The 17,546-nt window shown below is 38.6% G+C and overlaps 1 protein-coding gene across 5 annotated transcripts in view; it reads right to left on the reverse strand.

Annotated features, from left to right (window-relative positions):
- Positions 1 to 284: 284 nt before the first annotated feature.
- LOC310922109 (ribosomal protein S6 kinase alpha-6-like) overlaps positions 285 to 17,546 on the reverse strand; it is a 54,536-nt gene continuing 37,274 nt past the window's right edge. For 4 of the 5 annotated variants that reach the window (XM_083882460.1, XM_083882464.1, XM_083882462.1 and 1 more), the window contains 16 exons: positions 15,214 to 15,335; positions 14,917 to 14,954; positions 13,703 to 13,845; positions 12,868 to 12,938; positions 11,502 to 11,590; positions 11,016 to 11,080; positions 9,455 to 9,557; positions 8,293 to 8,417; positions 7,887 to 8,012; positions 7,339 to 7,428; positions 6,519 to 6,677; positions 5,938 to 6,099; positions 5,474 to 5,550; positions 4,659 to 4,776; positions 3,475 to 3,615; positions 285 to 2,563 (listed from right to left, as the gene is read on the reverse strand). In XM_083882460.1, the coding sequence (XP_083738586.1) occupies positions 2,438 to 2,563; positions 3,475 to 3,615; positions 4,659 to 4,776; positions 5,474 to 5,550; positions 5,938 to 6,099; positions 6,519 to 6,677; positions 7,339 to 7,428; positions 7,887 to 8,012; positions 8,293 to 8,417; positions 9,455 to 9,557; positions 11,016 to 11,080; positions 11,502 to 11,590; positions 12,868 to 12,938; positions 13,703 to 13,845; positions 14,917 to 14,954; positions 15,214 to 15,335 (1,755 nt within the window). In that variant the 3' untranslated portion in view covers positions 285 to 2,437. The remainder of the gene's footprint in view (positions 2,564 to 3,474; positions 3,616 to 4,658; positions 4,777 to 5,473; positions 5,551 to 5,937; positions 6,100 to 6,518; positions 6,678 to 7,338; positions 7,429 to 7,886; positions 8,013 to 8,292; positions 8,418 to 9,454; positions 9,558 to 11,015; positions 11,081 to 11,501; positions 11,591 to 12,867; positions 12,939 to 13,702; positions 13,846 to 14,916; positions 14,955 to 15,213; positions 15,336 to 17,546) is intronic. The other variant, XM_083882461.1, reaches the window with a different exon arrangement.

The following is a 17,546-nucleotide window of genomic DNA, read 5'->3' on the forward strand; positions in this document are numbered from 1 at the left end:
TCTTTTCCTCTCACCACCTTTGTGCTGCACATCAAGAACAACTTGAGTCCCTTCAGTTGCTTCCAATTGCTCTTGTGCCAAATGCTTTTAAGGTGCTTATACTGTGGTGCTTCTAAGCAAGCTAAAAAGAAATACCAACAGAAACACTGTCAAATGACTCATGGGTAAAGCCATTCAAGACCAGCTGCTGCCTTACAGGAAAGCTGAAGACGATTCAAGTTTGACATTTTCATTGTATTCCAGGCCTTGTATTACCTCTTATCTCTGACACAACTTTTAGGACATTTCAACCCACATTACGCCCAGACCTGGGCACAGGGGGTTTAATTTCCACCACTTTTGCCTTTCTTTTTTTTTTTTTTTTTAGTGAAGTCAAAATCTTCTGGCAATCATCTTTAAATTTACATAAAAATGACCCTGACAGAGTGTAGACAAGAGATTTCTAGGCATTCTTGCTGGAAAAGGTCTTCAATAAGGAAAAGGAGGATGAAGTAGCAGCAAAAGGGACAGATTTTGTATTAAACAAGAAGCTTTCCAGGAAGCAGTTGTGTTCTTTGATAAGCTTTCAAGCATTTCAAACAGACACCTCAAAACTAGGCACAAATGGCCCCTAAAGTTTCCAACATCTATCAAACACTCAAGAAATTCCATCTGGGGGATGTTCTGTGTAATACAAAGAGCACACCTATGTTTGCTATATCATTAAGTCTCAAATCTACATATAATCATACCTAACTATTTGGCCAGATAATGTCCATCTTCCCCCACCACAACAGAAGAAAGCAGCTTATCTAAAAGTACTTCCAACACCACCAAGTCCTTCACAGGTATAAGCAAAAACCAGGCAACACCTCTTGTGAGATCTGAGTTATCATCACCACTCCTGGTGCTTGGGCCAGAATTCTCCTGGAAGTTTTTTTGGGTTTTTTTTGCTGTCTCAAAACACTGATTTCTGTCAGCCCTGGGGTCTTGCATTTGAAAATTCAATTATGACAAATGAGTCTGAACTATGTTTGAGTTTTGGTCACTTCACAGTCTAATGTCACTAATATATTTAATATTTAAAATCATCCTGCTTTGTCACTACAATTGCTCAGTGTCTACAACTTTTGAAAATGCTTTTAAGTGTATCTCTGAATGAATTACCAGCAGTTAGCATTGGTTTTCAGTCAGGAAACCCTAAGGTAATTCTGGCCCTGAAATGAATTCCCTCTCCACCAGAGCATTTAGGAACAGTTGAAGTCCTAACATCAGTTAGAGAGGGTGAGTGACTGTTTGCCACAGGATGCTGAAAGGAATTTGTCCCTAACTGTGAAATTTCTTGGTCAGAATTCCCTTATCTGGGCACACAGCAAGGCTTATTTATTTTCCCAAGCTACCCCTACAGTTAGGCAAAGAGAATTTTGCATTTCTGTTCTGTAATATTTGTACATGCAGCAAGAGAGTCAGAAAGAAGCAACCTTCTATTAAAAATAAAATCAAATAAATAAAAAATAAACCCCAAGTGCCAAGTTGGTTATAATAAAGTGTCAGTTTGTCTCATATGCCAAACAAACCTAATACTGGGTGTATTTAGTGGAAAGACCGCTGAGGAAAATAACACAGTAGTTGTACTAATGGATGGGAAATATAAATAACAAAGGATTGAGCTGCATGATGCTGTTTTGAAGTAGCACCAATGTTTCTGAGAGCCTGAATTTTGACAGTTTATGCACATATTGACTTTCTCCAGCTCAGTGCAGGACACAATTTGTGCTAACAACCAGAAATGTTCATTTTCATGTTAGAGGCCATAACCAGCATTTCTTTTTGGTCACAAGAGATCAAATTGAAGTGCAGGATCTTGTACATCCCTTTGGTTTGCATTTCCACAGAAACTCCTCAGTTACTGGCACCATGCAAACACAGGCCTACCAAATCAACAGTGATGAATTAACTCTGGCACATCACATTGCTCAACTCTGCATAATAGTCATGGACAAGGGAAAGGAATTGAGTTGAATCAATGAAGTGCCCAATTACAAAATGAAGAATTTTCCCTTCACAGCAGTCTAAAGGTGTGAAGCAAGAAAACTCACACTGACACTTTATGTACAACTTGGTCATTGGCAACAGTCCCCTAAACCATTTTTTTTTTAACTAAACCCAGCAAAACTATACAGAATGTGAAAGAATATTTGCAACAGATCTCAAAGGACAGTGTAGATAAATCCATTATGATGTACCTGATGTTTAAATTAACTTAACAGATACAGCCTGTAAAACAAACACAGTATGAACCTGTGGATTTTTTTTTTTCTTTTTAAAAAAAGGACTTTTACAGAATTCAAGTAGTGTAGCAGGAAACCATAGATGCCTTTTGATCACAGGTCAGGCAAAATAGAGCCACTTGCTGGGTTTCCCCTTTGCTTGTGTCTGCTCAGCTGTCCCAGTGGATCTATAAGTCTGTGGATGTGAGTTTTTTCATACTCCGTCGCTGAGCTAAACTGGAAGCTGCCACAGGCTCCAGCACTGGCTGAAATGTCTTGTGATTCAGTGCAGAATATGTAGCAGCCATGGCTCCCTAGAGAAAAAATAAATACATAATAATAATTCATATATATAGAAGTTTTAATCAGAAAATAAAGCAATTACACATTAAATCTCAACTAACTCCATTAAAACCAAACAAGACTTATGCCAGGTCATGTGAATTCTCTAAAGTTTGTTAGGAAAAAAAAAAATCTGTTGTTGACTCCTTCCAATGTCTAAGCATCAATGTCTAACACTTCTTTATCTTTCTTTTTTTTTTTTTTTTTTTTTTTTTTTTTTTTTTTTTTTTTTGTATCCCTTAGATGTAGGAGTGACCTGTTAATGTAGGTCAGAATTTGTATCTTTCAAGCCAGATTAGCACCAATTTCTCAAATACAGCCACTTACTTCAGTGGCTACTCAGGTCCTGACTTAGGAGACAATTTAAGAACTACCTTACAGAAAACATACACAAAAATCTCTTCCTCTACATAGAGGTTAAAAATAATTATTTACTAATTTAATTTGTAGAGGGACTTTATACAAGGGTATGTAGTGCCAGGACAAGGGCAATGGCTTCCCACTGCCAGAGGGCAGGGTTAGGTGAGATATTTGGAAGGAATTCTTCCCTGTGAGGGTGGGGAGGCCCTGGAACAGGGGGCCCAGAGAAGCTGTGGCTGCCCCTGGATCCCTGGAAGTGTCCAAGGCCAGGTTGGATGGGGCTTGGAGCAACCTGGGATAGTGAAAGGTGTCCCTGCTCATGGCAGGGGGTGGATGGCCCAGCTTTAAGGTCCCTCCCAACCCAAACCATTCCACCATTCCATGAATTTGTCTCACTATGTAACTTAAATGTGCTGGCACTATGGAAAACAAATAGAAAAAAATGAGACTTCTGTCTGTAGTTCTAAACCAACTGAACTCCTTGCACAGCCCCCAGCTGAAGCAGCATCCCAGGTGGGTTTACCTTTACTAGATGTGGGGCATCTTGCCTGTTGAGCTGATAATGAGGCAGCTGGTCCCTACAGGCAATCCAGGAATGCTTCAGCACCTGCTCAGCCGTGTACCGCTGGTGGGGATCCACGTGCAGCATATGTGACAATAAGTCCTGCAGGGAAGGGAAACACAAAGATTGCTCAGTCCAAATCATCTTAGGTGGCCTTTAAAGCAACAGGGATGGCAGCAATGAGAGAAGTACCCAATGTGGAGGGATTAACACAATGCCAATACACAGAGATCAGCAGACAAACAGGATAATTCTATGCTCTGACACTGCAGAAGGCTGAGAACAATGTGTGGTACTATTGGAGCAGTTCAACAGAGCCAGCCCCGATTGCAAAGCAACTCACTGTTGTGCCTTTCATGTTTATTATGAATATAATCTTTAAAAGACTAGAAATCCTATTCAAATGTAGCAGGCAGATTTTACAGAGGAAAGCTATTATTTGCAAATCTCTCTCCTTGTTCATTCTGCACTTTGGGCTCTGCTGACTCCTTACTACAACTGAATTCAGAGACAGTGAGACACTAGCAAGGAATTTTTCATTCAAGGAGCCACATAAAGCCAGCAGCAATGGACATTTGTTTTTGCTTGTTAGAAGCATTAGCAATAAGCTACTGATCAATTACAATGTTGGTGCAAAGGAGAGGTGGGTGGGAAGGGCACAGAACAGAGACAGCAATAGTTTGAAATAAAACCAAAATATGAGCAAGCTGACAGAATGTTCCCTCTGGTTTAGGTACAAAATGTGAAGCATTCTTAAATATCCAGAAGTGAATTTCTCATGCTAAGACAGCAGCAGCCAAAAAGCATTCTGAATCACTCCTACTGAAATGAACAAATAGTGCAGTTCCAAAGGATCGGGAAAAATATTTAAACATTAATATTTTATATTAATGCTGATCTTTTTAAAAGGTAACACTGGTGATTAAGATACCCACAGAATGGGTCAACACCATCCCAGGGAATCCATATTGATTACAGATGGAGTCTTTAAATAAAATGTTGGAGCAGATATCCTTCCCTGCAATAAAGTCTGCAGATAATAATAACAAACTACACTTATAGAGCAGTAGACTTCATTGAGCTGATAAAGCTCAGTAGACTTATTTGGAATTCTACAAAAATATAAAACCAAAACACATTTACACCTTTGCTGCATCTGAAACAGTGTCCCAGTTGCCTCCACTTAGAGAGAATTTTCCACTGCCTATCCGTACTAGGATCTCCTCAGGAGTATCATTGGGACCATTGGCAAATGGAGTATAGCTGGTGAAAGAAAAAAAACAACAAAAACACCTTGTTAGATTAAAAACTGCAAGAAATTGGTAAAATCTCGTGAATCAGAGTCAATATCCCACTGCCAACAGAAACATATCACAGAATATATACACATATAATTAAATATTATTATTTCTAATATTAAATGGGAAGCACAGATTTATCAAGAGAATAATTTTGAATAGACAGGATTTAGCCATAAGACTAAAAACCTGCTCTTTTTCTGTTAGAGTAGAATTCAGCAAACATCTCTCATTTGGCCACTAGATGCTTCCTAGAGCTTCATCAGGTTTGGGTGTTTAGGAAACTCCAGAGATCACAATCCAGAGTGTTCTACACAGGAATGCAGCAGGGGCAGGAGACACAAGGTGAGTAAAGGGGACAGGGTAGGAGGACAAGGAGCAGGAGGGTAAATAGAAACCCACCACATATTGTCACAGACCCAATTCCCTCCTGAAAACTGCGGGGAGTCTTTGACATCCCCAAGTCCTGCACTATGGGAAGAGAAACTTTGATCCTACTTGTGAGATAAGTGTGGTTTACTTGGCTTTGACTCAGAGCTGCCTGTCCCGCCTGAGTGTCTGTGTCATTCCATGAGCCCATGCCTCACCATTTCTATGGAAGCAAGGATTCAGGCAACATTCTGGGATTTTAGGTAAAGAAAACAGCTCAGAAATATTCTCACCCTGCCAACATTGTGTAAAGGAGAACTCCCAAGCTCCATATGTCACAAGCAGCATCATATCCCTGTCTCATGAGAACCTATGAAACAAAGAGCATTTAAGACTTGCCATATATTAAAAAAATACCACCACAGCCTATAGAAGGGTAAGACCAACCCTGGATCACATCAGAGATTTGATTCTTGATTATCTAACATACAGGTTGCAGTAAATACCAACAATATTTCTTGTTCCCAGGTCATCCCTTAAGATTTTCAACAAACTCACATCTTATTTTTGAGGGTGGCCTCTGCTGTTTTTAAAGTAGGTTTATAATAAACATGTCCCAGTGTTTAAAAAGTATGTGTGATTATATTTAAAGAAAACTAGTGGAACTGTTGAAGTTTTTTTCCAAGCATTGCTGAAACGTTTAATCATTTGATGCACCAAAAACAGCATAAAGAAAACACAGAGCAGCTTGAAATACCTCTGGTGCCACAAAGTTTGCCGTGTAGCAGGGAGTTAGAAGTAGTCCATTTTCTCCTCGAAGTTGTTTTGCAAATCCAAAATCACAAATCCTGATGGAATCAGCATTGTCTGAATCATCAGTGTATAAAATATTACTGGGTTTAAGGTCTCGGTGCACCACCTTTAAGCAAAGACATTAGAAAAGCCATCATTTAGGAGGAGCAGGTATATTTGTTTGTAATTTACAATTTATGAAAGCTATTCTCTAGATTAACATACTTATGATAAAGAACTATATAACTTTATAGTATCCAAAAATTCTAGTTCAAGTGATTTAATAAAAACCTCCTGGCTCATAATGCAACTGGAACCAACATCACCATTTGGCAACAAGGAGAACAGGACAGAAATCTGCTGTTTCATAAAGTGTAGAGTCCAAAGGCTTTGCCAGGATAACAGGGTAAGTTGTTTCTATTATTCACCTTTGTGATAAAATACAAAACCCTGTAGCATGAGAACAAGCCAAGCAAAGTACACAAGGGCAAGGGAGAAGTAATTTCAGAGCTGTGAGGGGGGTGTGGGGTGGGAGGGCTCACTCACCCCCTGGCAGTGCAGGTAGTCCACGGTCTTGGCGATGGTGAAGAGCACAGCGCTGGCCTCCCGCTCCGAGAAGAATTTCTGCCTCAGGATCCGGTCCAGCAGCTCCCCCCCCTTCATCAGCTCCGTGACCAGGTAGATGAATCTGCCATCATCATACACCTAGGGAGAGGTTGAACAGTGCACTCACACAGAATACATCTCGAGCTATTAAAAGGCAACATCTGCAGTTACACATCCCCAGAAATCTTCTCCTCCCACAGGAGCAGACAGCACAAACAGCAGGGACTGCCAAAGCAGGGAGTGCATGGCAGCTCATGTGTCATCCTGGGAGTTCATGACTCAAGCTGTTAATTCATCACTCTCAATTCAAGTTGTTAATTCATCACTCTGAGTTACATTTTTCAGTGTAAGGACTTCTGTTGGTAGAGGAGAGCAGCCATACAACTCCCTACTGCTCTTCCCTTCCAGGGTCATTCTGGCATAGACAGGACAACATGCCGGCCACTGCTTTCTTTTCTTTTCTTTTTTGGTTACCAACACATAGGCTGCTCCTTTGAAACAAGAAGAAATATGGCATTTCTAACCTTTACATCATTTCTCACTTCAGGCTGGTTAAACAGGCTTTAGAAAAAATTAGTATCAGGACAATGTATTTTGAAACACTCCCTCTACTATTACATACTGCTCTCCCAGTAGATTTTTCTATGTAAAAGAAACTTAATGAATTCCAATAAACTGCCTACATCTGCATTTATTTTTTCAGCACTTTCTAATCAGAGGCAGCAGAAAAGGATACATCCTTTAAAGTCATAATACATACATCCTTTAAAGTAATAATATTTGGATGTTGCCCATAACGCATGAGAATTTCGATTTCTTCTGAGGGATCCCTTTTGCTTTTATCAATAATCTGCAAAATGTAACAGGAAAAACAACCTGCATAAGCAAAGTCTATTTAATAAAGACATTTTTTTGTATTTATATTCTCATTTAAACAACAGAATAAAAAAAATATCTAGAGTTCATTACTTCTTACTAATCATGAGTAATTAATCTTCCAGCTTCTAATCCCATTTATTCATTTCTTGCTCTATCCTTGTTAAAACTCTATCATTAATGCAGCCTATCCTGCTCCACTGAACAAGGAAATGCACTGGTCTGAAGCATCATTAATTCCCTGCAGCCCAGTTCTACCCTTGTGAATCCCATTTTATTTCAGGTGTTCCCATCATTGTACAGGATTTTCAGCTTTCAAGATTGTAACTTATAAACACAAACAGCCACAATAACCAGAAAATTCGCAAATATAAGTTTTCAAATCTACTAGCTAATATTTTCAGAATGTAAGAGTGGAATTTATGCTAATACCTTCACAGCAAACTCCATGTTTGTAGCTATGTGGATACATCTCTTGCAAACAGAGTAGGAGCCTACACCAATATCTTCCTTCAGTTCATAGACATCAGCAAACTGTGCACTGTTTCCATGAAGTTGCTTTAAAAAAACACAGGCAAATGGTTATCTAAAGGAACAGGATTCTCTTTGCCATTACAATGGTACCAACAGCAGAAGTTTCTCCTGCTTGCTCATGATTTTTCTTTGAAATTCTGTCTCCAGAGAAACAGTAACTCACTTTTTTAAATCAAAAATATGGAAGTATTTAATAAGACACATTTTATAGTGGTGTCCTCAACAAAGCAAGAGCAACTCTAAATACTGCATATTGATAAGTCTTTGACATGTCAAAGAAGTTTCTCAAAAAGCAAAGCATTACCTGGACTATGGGCAGGATATTGGTGAGGGGTGATATTTTATGGTCCTCTACAGTAGTAGTTGCAACAAAACTAAATCCCTTGAAGAGCTGGTGGGCGTTTGCACTGGGTGGGACCCCTGGAGAATCTGGGGGCACACAGACACACAGGATTAGTGTGGCTACATCCCAGCAAGGCCATTTCATAACATTCAGGAGAGGTATGTTATAAAAACCATCTTGAGGGGAGGGAAGCAAACAAGAGGAACACCAATGTTAAATAAAACTTCTAGTTTGTTATCTGTGCTCTCTTACTTCAGTAACAAACACAAACGGTTTAGATAAAAACTGCAAAGCACTGCAGGAATTTATGCGCGAACACATGTTTTAAAGATTAAGTTTACTGAAGCAAAACTACTTATGGAAAAGAAATAAAGATCATTGTCTTGTGCTCAACAGCTTTTTAACACAGAAGAGCAACAACAGAATGTGCTGGTTCGGTGGTGAATGAGCTGCTGGCAAGGCACAAGTGAGGCAACACAAGAATATCCAATTAGTAAATTTTCACTGAAAAAATATCCCTGAATTATTAGAATTAAGTTTTCCTCAGGTTATAGTCTGTGCACCTCTGAATCCACTGTCTGAAATCTCACAGTGAGCACAGCTCAATAATTTTGTGTAGCCTATTAAGAGCACAGATCTTCTCCCAACAAACATGGGAAGAGGGTTTAGAAGCTGGATGCAGCAGGAAAAAAAATTCACAAAAGAAAACCTGAAGTGAAACTTGAAGCAGACCAAGCAATAATATTGATAATAGTTAATGTTTCTTTAAGCAAGGCATTCTCAATGAAATACTGACCATAAAAAGAATCACAGCCGCAATCAAATCGAGTTTACTTTTAGTATAAATACTTCCCCTCAAACACTGCATGCCTGACTTTAATCATAACTAGAAACCATAGTCCAGTTTTTAATGTTCCATTTATTTTTTTCTTCCTGAGTCAAAGATTAGCAAAATATTCAAAGAACAGAAACCTGCTGAGGGGAACATCCTCCTTCAAAGCACTGGAACCCTGGTGTATCCTTTCCATTTAACTTTGTCCCTGGCTTTTCTGCTTGTTGCTTTAGCATTAATTTGACCCTCCTGTCCCACAAACCTCACCCATTTATAGCCATGCACAGTTACCTTTTGGTGTTTTCGCTGTGAATTCTGGATCAAAACAGAAAGTATCTTCTGGCTTTCCAGAGGCAGGTTTGAATGGAGGCTGAATTTCTCTTCTGAACAGTTTCTGAAAGAGAAGGACAAAGATTTAAGAGTCAATGAAGCTTCCATGGGTGCTGTTATTTTGCCAAAATAAAGGGTAAAGGACAAAGACCTCAACCAGTGTCAGGCACATCCCTCTTGGCAAGAAACTGCCCATTCTCAAAGCTCTATTCCAGGTTTTTCCTGATCCACCAAACTAAATCAGGGGAAGATCTCAAATCTGCAATAAATCCCATTTACAGCTAAGGAACAGAAAACTTCATGTCAAAAGATGTTGAATCCCCATGAAAAATTCAGGAAGTTCTAAGAGCATTTCCTTGCCATTTCTCTTTTCCTTTCAGACCTATTTTGTGCAGTTTTTTTCAATTTAACCTTCCTGCACAAAAGCATACAGTATATTTCAGTTAAAAAAACCAAAACAACCAAATCAACCAACCAACAACAAGGAAAGGGGACTTAAATTCCTAAATTCATCCCAAAGAAATAGAGGTAAAATACAGAAGTGTCATCAACACCACTGGAGTGAAATAAATACAAATTATTGTCAAAAAAAAAAAAAAAAAAAAAAAGAGCTAGAACTGCTGAGCTTTCTTCAAACTTCCCTGCTGGAATTTATTCCAATATCAGTCCCTTCAAAAGGAAAAAAAGTAAATAATCAAGCCAAACAAGACAACAACTTCTAAAGTATATTCACATAAAGCAGTGAAGTTTTGCTCTTAGTAAAAACTTGTTGCTGAACAGACTCTGAGGTAGCTGCTGCATGAATACAACTAGAAAATCACTTTTCAGAAATAAATACAGAAGATAAATAGATGGATAATGATGAGGGGCTTTGAAGAAATAGGTGAGCACAGCACTTCCCTAGGTGGCTGCAGTTCTGCCAGCACAGCCACATCATATTTATTCCATCACAGCAAAGAGGGGATTTATTTCACACACAGCACCTTGGCTTTGAGAACATTTCTGGCAAACACAGCTCAGAGGATGAGTGAGCCACAGAGCAGAATCATAAAGTGCTCATGAGGAATTGAAGCCAGGAGTTGTGATCTTGTAGACTTTGGAGCACTTGAGTTAATTCCTGACCTTTGACTGGGATGGGAGTGATGCAGAGGGAAGTTCAGGACAGTTACAGCCACAGGGAGCTGTTGTGCCCTGCAGGGAGCACTGGAGAGACACTTCCTGAGGGATTCCTGGGAATACCAGCAGCCTCTCCCACCTCCAAATGCTCTAATGGACCATTTCAGCTTGAGAATGCTGCAACTCTTAATTATTTAAAAAGTAAATGTACAATTTATAGTTCATACTCCCTATCTGCAGTAAATACTGCAGCTCCAGATGCCAAGGAATTACAGAAGTCAGGATGTGCCAGTCAGCAGTAATGCAGTGTTTTTTGTGCCCTATTCAGATGTAAATACTTATACAAATGCTACAACACACAGAAAAATTAACAACAGCTTTATCATTCAGATCTTTTTGTACTCACATTCCAGTCAACAGTAGAAAAAAAAGGATGTCTCTTGATTTCTTCAACTCCATCTGAACCAGCTCCTGAACAAAAGAAATACTGTATTTAACACACTTGTGGGTAAAGTCTTTGAAGACTGCACTAAAAATTAGTTCATTTCTAAAAAGTTTGCACAGACGTGGTTATTTGGAGGAACTGTGAATACAGAAATATTGCAAGGATGTAAAATACCCAGGGAGGCAAAGAGAGCACAAAAAGCCCACAAATACAGTGTCAATATTCTTTGCTGCGACACTGTCAGAGTTTTGGCTCACTCCTAAGTCACCGATCCCACATTTTGACCATTCCTTGGCCAAACCCAGGAAGTCATGATCCAAACTAACAGGAAATGGTACCCAAATGGTACTGATCACCCAGAGCTTGAGTCTCTAGCAACTACTTTTGTTTTTTTAATAAAAAGTTAGGCTGAGTTGATTATTTAAAGATCCAAATAAATGAACCAACCTAATCTATTTGATGGGTTCCTTTTAAACAACATCCTCAGGAGACTTTGTGCTTCAGGGCTGAGGAACTGAGGCATTCCCAGCTTTGCTCTAAAAGAAAACAGAGAACAAGTCAGAGGAAGAAACTTATCTTAGTAAAAACTGTCTACACAGATTTCACTGCACAGTTTGATGTATCAAGGATCTATTCCAAAGCCTTGTAGAGTGCACATACTTAACTCACCAACTTTTTAAGTTTCCTATTATAGGAGTGGTTTAAAATAGAACCCAACAAAGAACTAACACATCAGACCAAAACCACCAAACCCCACTCAAGTCCCCAAAGCAAGCTTTATGCTGAAACAGAGTAAAATAATTATCTCAGGAATATGTAAGCATTTTCAAAGATATCTTCATGTCACCAGGAGGTTTTTACCAAAATAACTACCAGTAACTCAGAAGAGACTCACCAAATCCCCAATTACCTGCCCTTGAAGGGATTGCTACTATTCCTCCAGGGCTCATTGAGCCATCATATAGAAGCTCACTGACTTTACCATTTATTTTATTTAAGGGAAACTCTAATGCCAAGGCAGGAAATTCTTGTGCAGAACTGCAGCATCACTGGGAGCTGCAAGGGAGGCAGCTCGTGGTCTAAACCATCCTTTCACAGGCAGCACCAGCATGAACTCCCTCTCAGGGCAAGCTCCAAGTGCCCTGTGCTGGGAAGAACAATTTCTCCCTCCTCCCCTTCCCCATCACCCCTCACAGGGCCCAAGGCTCTGCCTGTGCCAGGAGGAAACTGTTAGCTGAGCACAGACAGATGAGAACATATTTGCCCAACAGGTCCACTCACTGAGCACCAGCTCACCCAGTTTGTCCAGTCCAACAGCTTCTGTTGTAACTGGGGTAATTTAAGATGAGAATTTGAGCAGTCAGGGCTCTCCACACATCTGTACACAAAGCAACACCTGATCACCTGCTGCTTACAAAACAAGGTGTGCTGTAACAGTAGCAATGGAGTGTAACAACAACAGTAATGTAAATCAAGCTGCTCTCAGTCACTGTTCTTATCATTATTATATGCCTACAATCAAAGTACAGATTCATCCATGAGATTTTAATTGCTGGGGATACTTAATGGTACTTCACAGTCTGGGATCTAAAGCTTATCAAGGGGCTTTGCTTTTTGCTCCTGTTGCAGCTCAGTGCTCTTAGAATCAAAAAATGGTTTGGGTTGGAAGGGACCTTAAAGCTCATCTTCTTCCACCCCCGGCCATGGGGACACCTCCCACAAGACCAGGCTGCACAAGGAATTATAACAAGCTGTTAAAACATGTTTAAAATTACATTTTCAGACTTCTGAAAAAGGAAGGAGATATACTTACTTCAGTATCATATTCATAGTCTCATTTCGATCTTTACCTTGAAATGGCAGGGTACCAGTAAGCATTTCAAACTGGAAAGAATAAATGTTAATCTAAATCAACACTCCTTCCCCCAGTTGCTGAAACAAAGTGTTAAGCATTGCACTCTTTCCTACCTCTACATTACTCTGGTTGAACTTTGAAAAGATTATGGAAGTGTTACCAAATCTAAAATTCTGTTCTCACTTGCAGTTTACATGATGATAACAGTGGCAAGTGTAGCATGATGATGATGGAGGAATATTATACATCAGGAAGCTACTTGAAAGTAATAAAATCTCCTCCACAACTAGGTTTTAGATGTCATATTCCAAAAACTGCAAGAATGGTAAATTCTAGAGCAGTAGTTTACTTTTCAAGTCCATCTGCATGTCAGGCTGATGCTCTAACACATCCCAGCAAGCGCAGAAGTGGCAGCAGTTACTGACTTATCTCACTATTCCACTCCAACACTCCTTCCGTAGGCTCACTCTCACAGAAATGCCATTAATATTCCTTCAAACCAAGTCTTCAAGTCTGTTTTTAAATGTAACTCTCAAGTAACATGCAAAATAAATATACAAAGTGAAGTCTCACACTGACTACAACTAGTTTTAACTACTAACAGACGACATAGGATTTTTCAGGTGCCTGATAAACATTCCTTGGAGGTGAAAAGTCAATTTTATTCCACCCAGTATCAATTCAGTCATTGAATTGTCCCCCTTATCCAAGCATCCCTAATCAGAACTGGATGAGCTTATTTTAAGTGCATTTGTGTGAGCTTAGCAAGGGAAGCAAGAGGCAAATACAGTACCATGAGGACCCCAAAGGACCACCAGTCAGCACTCTGGTTGTGCCCTCGCCTGTTTACCACTTCAGGAGCCATGTACTCTACAGTACCACAGAAAGAATAGGCCTTCTTCTCTTGGTCTACTGATTCCTTGCTGAGTCCAAAGTCTACAACAGCATCACAAGAACACAGCCAGTAAAGAACTTCAGGGGAAGACAAATCAATCAATATATGGTAATTCAAAACGCAAGCGTTGAGAGGTTTGGGTTGGTTATTTTCAGAAATATGATTAGCATAGCTCTCTGTGAAACAAGAGACTGCAGGTAGGTATCTGGAGACAGCACATTTAGTTTACTACACATGCCCAAAACCATTCTAAAAGTCATTAAATTCATGATTAGCCATCAAAATTATCACTGAAATAACTCGATATTTGAAATCTTACACATTTAGAGCTCTAAGATACTGAGAAGTTCTCATTTTCTCTGTTTACTGTCTGCTTTATTCACACATAAAATTGGATAAAAGTAAAAATCAGTTTCAAAGGGAATGCAACCGGCATGGTCTGGTCTTACTGAATGATGAATGAATAAAATCACACTAAAATTATAGTTGTTACATAAGGCAACATGGTTCTGTAACCTGCCTCAAGTTCAGTACAGAACAGCCCTGCATTCCCAGAATATTTCATTCCCAGAACACTTTTTTCCCTGTTTTGAATACAGTGAATACACAAGTCCTTGACACTGGCTCAACTCTCAAACACCCTTTTTTTTTTTGCAGGGGAAAATAATTGATGATCAATGATCCCATCCATTATTTCCACTTTCAGAAGGAAGTGACAAATTTAGGGTTGAATTGTATTTAAATATAGCAGAATTTTAAAAAGGCATGTATTTTATAAACCTGATTTCCATCACCATTATTCTATCAAGTCTCTGAGGGTTTAAAAAACTTCATTTTCTCTTGGAATCTAACAGCAATATCTTAGATTAAAATATATGATGCAATCTTTAGTACAAAATCATCACCTTCAATGTAATTTAAAGCTTTCAGAAATTTATAGTAATTTGTTTCCCAAATAGTCAGTCTTTTATATACATAATTTTCTAGAATATATGTATTTGGATTGATCCTCACAGAATTATTTTCTGCAATTTTATATGCATTTAAAATTGATACTACAGAAACTCAAAAACACTTATTTACAAAGGGCTATATTAATGAGTGGTGCCTACCTGTTAACTTGATATGTCCTGCTTCATCAAGCAAAATGCTGAAAATTAAAATTCACATTCATCAAAACACATAAAGAGCGATGTTTACATAAAACATTAAAAATATAAGATAAAACCGATTATATTCAATTCTGTTATTACTTTAACGAGCAAATATTATTTAATTTAAACCACAGATACGTGTTTTAGATTTTGTATTTCTTTACAAAGTCTTAACAGAAATAGTTTTAATTTTTTACAGTGGAAAAGGCAAAGCAACAAGCAAAATACACATAATAGTGGTAAAATATATTTTACTTTACTTTTCTGGCTTCAGGTCCCTGTACACAATTCCCAAGCTGTGAAGGTGATCCAAAGCAAGGGCCAGTTCTGCGAGGTAGAATTTCACATCTTCCTCTGTAAACATAACCTAATAAGAACTGTATAGATTTACCTTCTGATCTTGTCTTCAGTTTTTAAAACTGCAATCTAAAAAAAATATAGTCCTGTCTGCCTAAATTCCAAACTTAGTTTCAAAAGTCCCTTGTGAACTCATAATTCATGATTTCAGCCAAGAGAAATTATTTACTAATATCTGTTAATTATAAAGTACACAAAGAACTACCTGCAATACTTAAATAAAACCATCAGCATTACTGCAGAGCATTAATTAACTTTTAGATAATAAATTAATTGTCATATTTGGTGTAACTGACACCCAGCACTCCTCCTGTCACAATCCCAGACAGTTTTGCACTGCATCATAAAATTTAATATATGGCTGCTGTATTGGGTGAGTGTGAATTCACATTAACAAGATTTAGGAAAAAAAAGCAAAAATCATTTAGGAAAAAGCATGCAGAATAAAACACTGGTGGCAGTAACAATGACTGCCTGGGAGCTGAAGAACCTACTCTGCTCTTAGGAAAAAAAAAGGAATATTAAAGAAGCCTAGTGAGGCACTGAAATATTGATGTTACATCTAGAGCAGAGATGAATTTCTGTCCTGAATACTCCACAGGTTGCTTCTAACTTATTATACAAAAACTGTGCCTGCTTTGGCTCTTGTCATGTTCTACAAATTACTGGAATCTTTAAATGGCTGGACTGAATTTGGGCTTTAAGGGAACTATTCCCTCATTTGCTGAATCCAGCAGGAATGGGAAGTGCAGCCACTCAGCAAGGCTGGAATGGAAGTACCTGGGCTCCCTGATTCAGTGCCACTGCTCTGAATTGCTCAGGTGTGATCTGTTCTCCAGGCACAGAATATTCCCTGATTTCCATAATGACAGGTGCTGACCTCGGGTGAACAATGAAGCTGTTACACTCCACACAGTGTCACCTTCACACCTTTAAAGAGCAGTGTTCATGCCGGGTTTCATCTCTTTCAAAAGAGCAAAGGGAAACCTTAGATTTCATTACTCCTTGGATTTCATTACTCCTTGGAGCAGCCAAAATGCAAATCTCAGAATATAGTGACGCTAAATGCTAATCTACCATCTCCCCATAATGACATCTAAAGCTCTTCTCTGGGTCAAGTTAAACATGATGCAAGTCAGCTTCATTAAATATTACCAATAAAAACTTCATTGCACACTCATCTCACTGCCACAGCTGAAACTCTCATACCCACATTAGAATTTAAAGACCAACAGTCTTTTAATAACTTTATACTAAACCAAATCAATTTAAAATAATCCTTGTGTGCAAAGTATGGAATGCCACAGGGAATTTATTCTCATGTGCATAGTCCATAAGCTGTGTTTTACCATGGACTTTTGAAACTATCTCACCTTCCCACCAGAAAATAAAAACCTGATTTTTTTAATATATTTATATACATAAAAGCCAATATAAAAGGTAACTGAAGTGTTCCAAAAAAAAAACAGGTGGCGTCTCAGCAGTAAGAAAACTTGAGAATTATGACTTGATTCCCACAGGAAACACATCCCTCTTTCAACCCCCAGCAAGAGTTCTTATGGATAACCTTGCATCCCTTATTTAAGAATGATCCATAGGGGATACTCCCAGCTGGGTTAGTGCAAGAGAAGAGCTATTCCAGAATTCCCTCTGGAATTAGACATTCCATATCAAAGCAGAGCCCAACCTCTTTCCTACCTCCTGCTCCAATAACCCAGGACAAGTCAGTCACTTGAAGTTTTTAACAGCCATTTTAGCTTCCAGATTAATTATTTTTGAACTCAATTCTTAGACATAATCACTGTGTTACCGAGCTCAGCTTTTAACAAAAATGCCTTTAAATTCTTTATCTTTTGCCTGTTCCTAAAGTAAACCCTTTATTTTTATGAGAAGTATAAGGGGAAAAAACTCTCTCCTGGCCTTACATACTGGGAATAAACAACCTTCTCCATGCCATGAAAAAAATCAGATAACACAGTTTTTTAATTTAAGAAAGTGGCTTTTCCTGTGCTTTGGCAATATAAATGGATTTACAGTGGTGAAAACACTGAAAACCTCTCTTGCTGTGAAGCTGTTGAGAAACTGCCATTAAAAATTTAGACCTTTATAAAAGGTTTGCCAAAAGAAAATAAAAGTCTTCTAAAACGTGTTCATAACACTTAAGATAGCACGTAATAAATATCTGATGGCAAATGTTTTTAAAAAAAAAACAGCCTGTAGCTATATCCCAT

The sequence above is a fragment of the Zosterops lateralis genome, assembly GCF_965231275.1.
Source record: "Zosterops lateralis genome assembly, chromosome: W".
Taxonomy (NCBI): Eukaryota; Metazoa; Chordata; class Aves; order Passeriformes; family Zosteropidae; genus Zosterops; species Zosterops lateralis.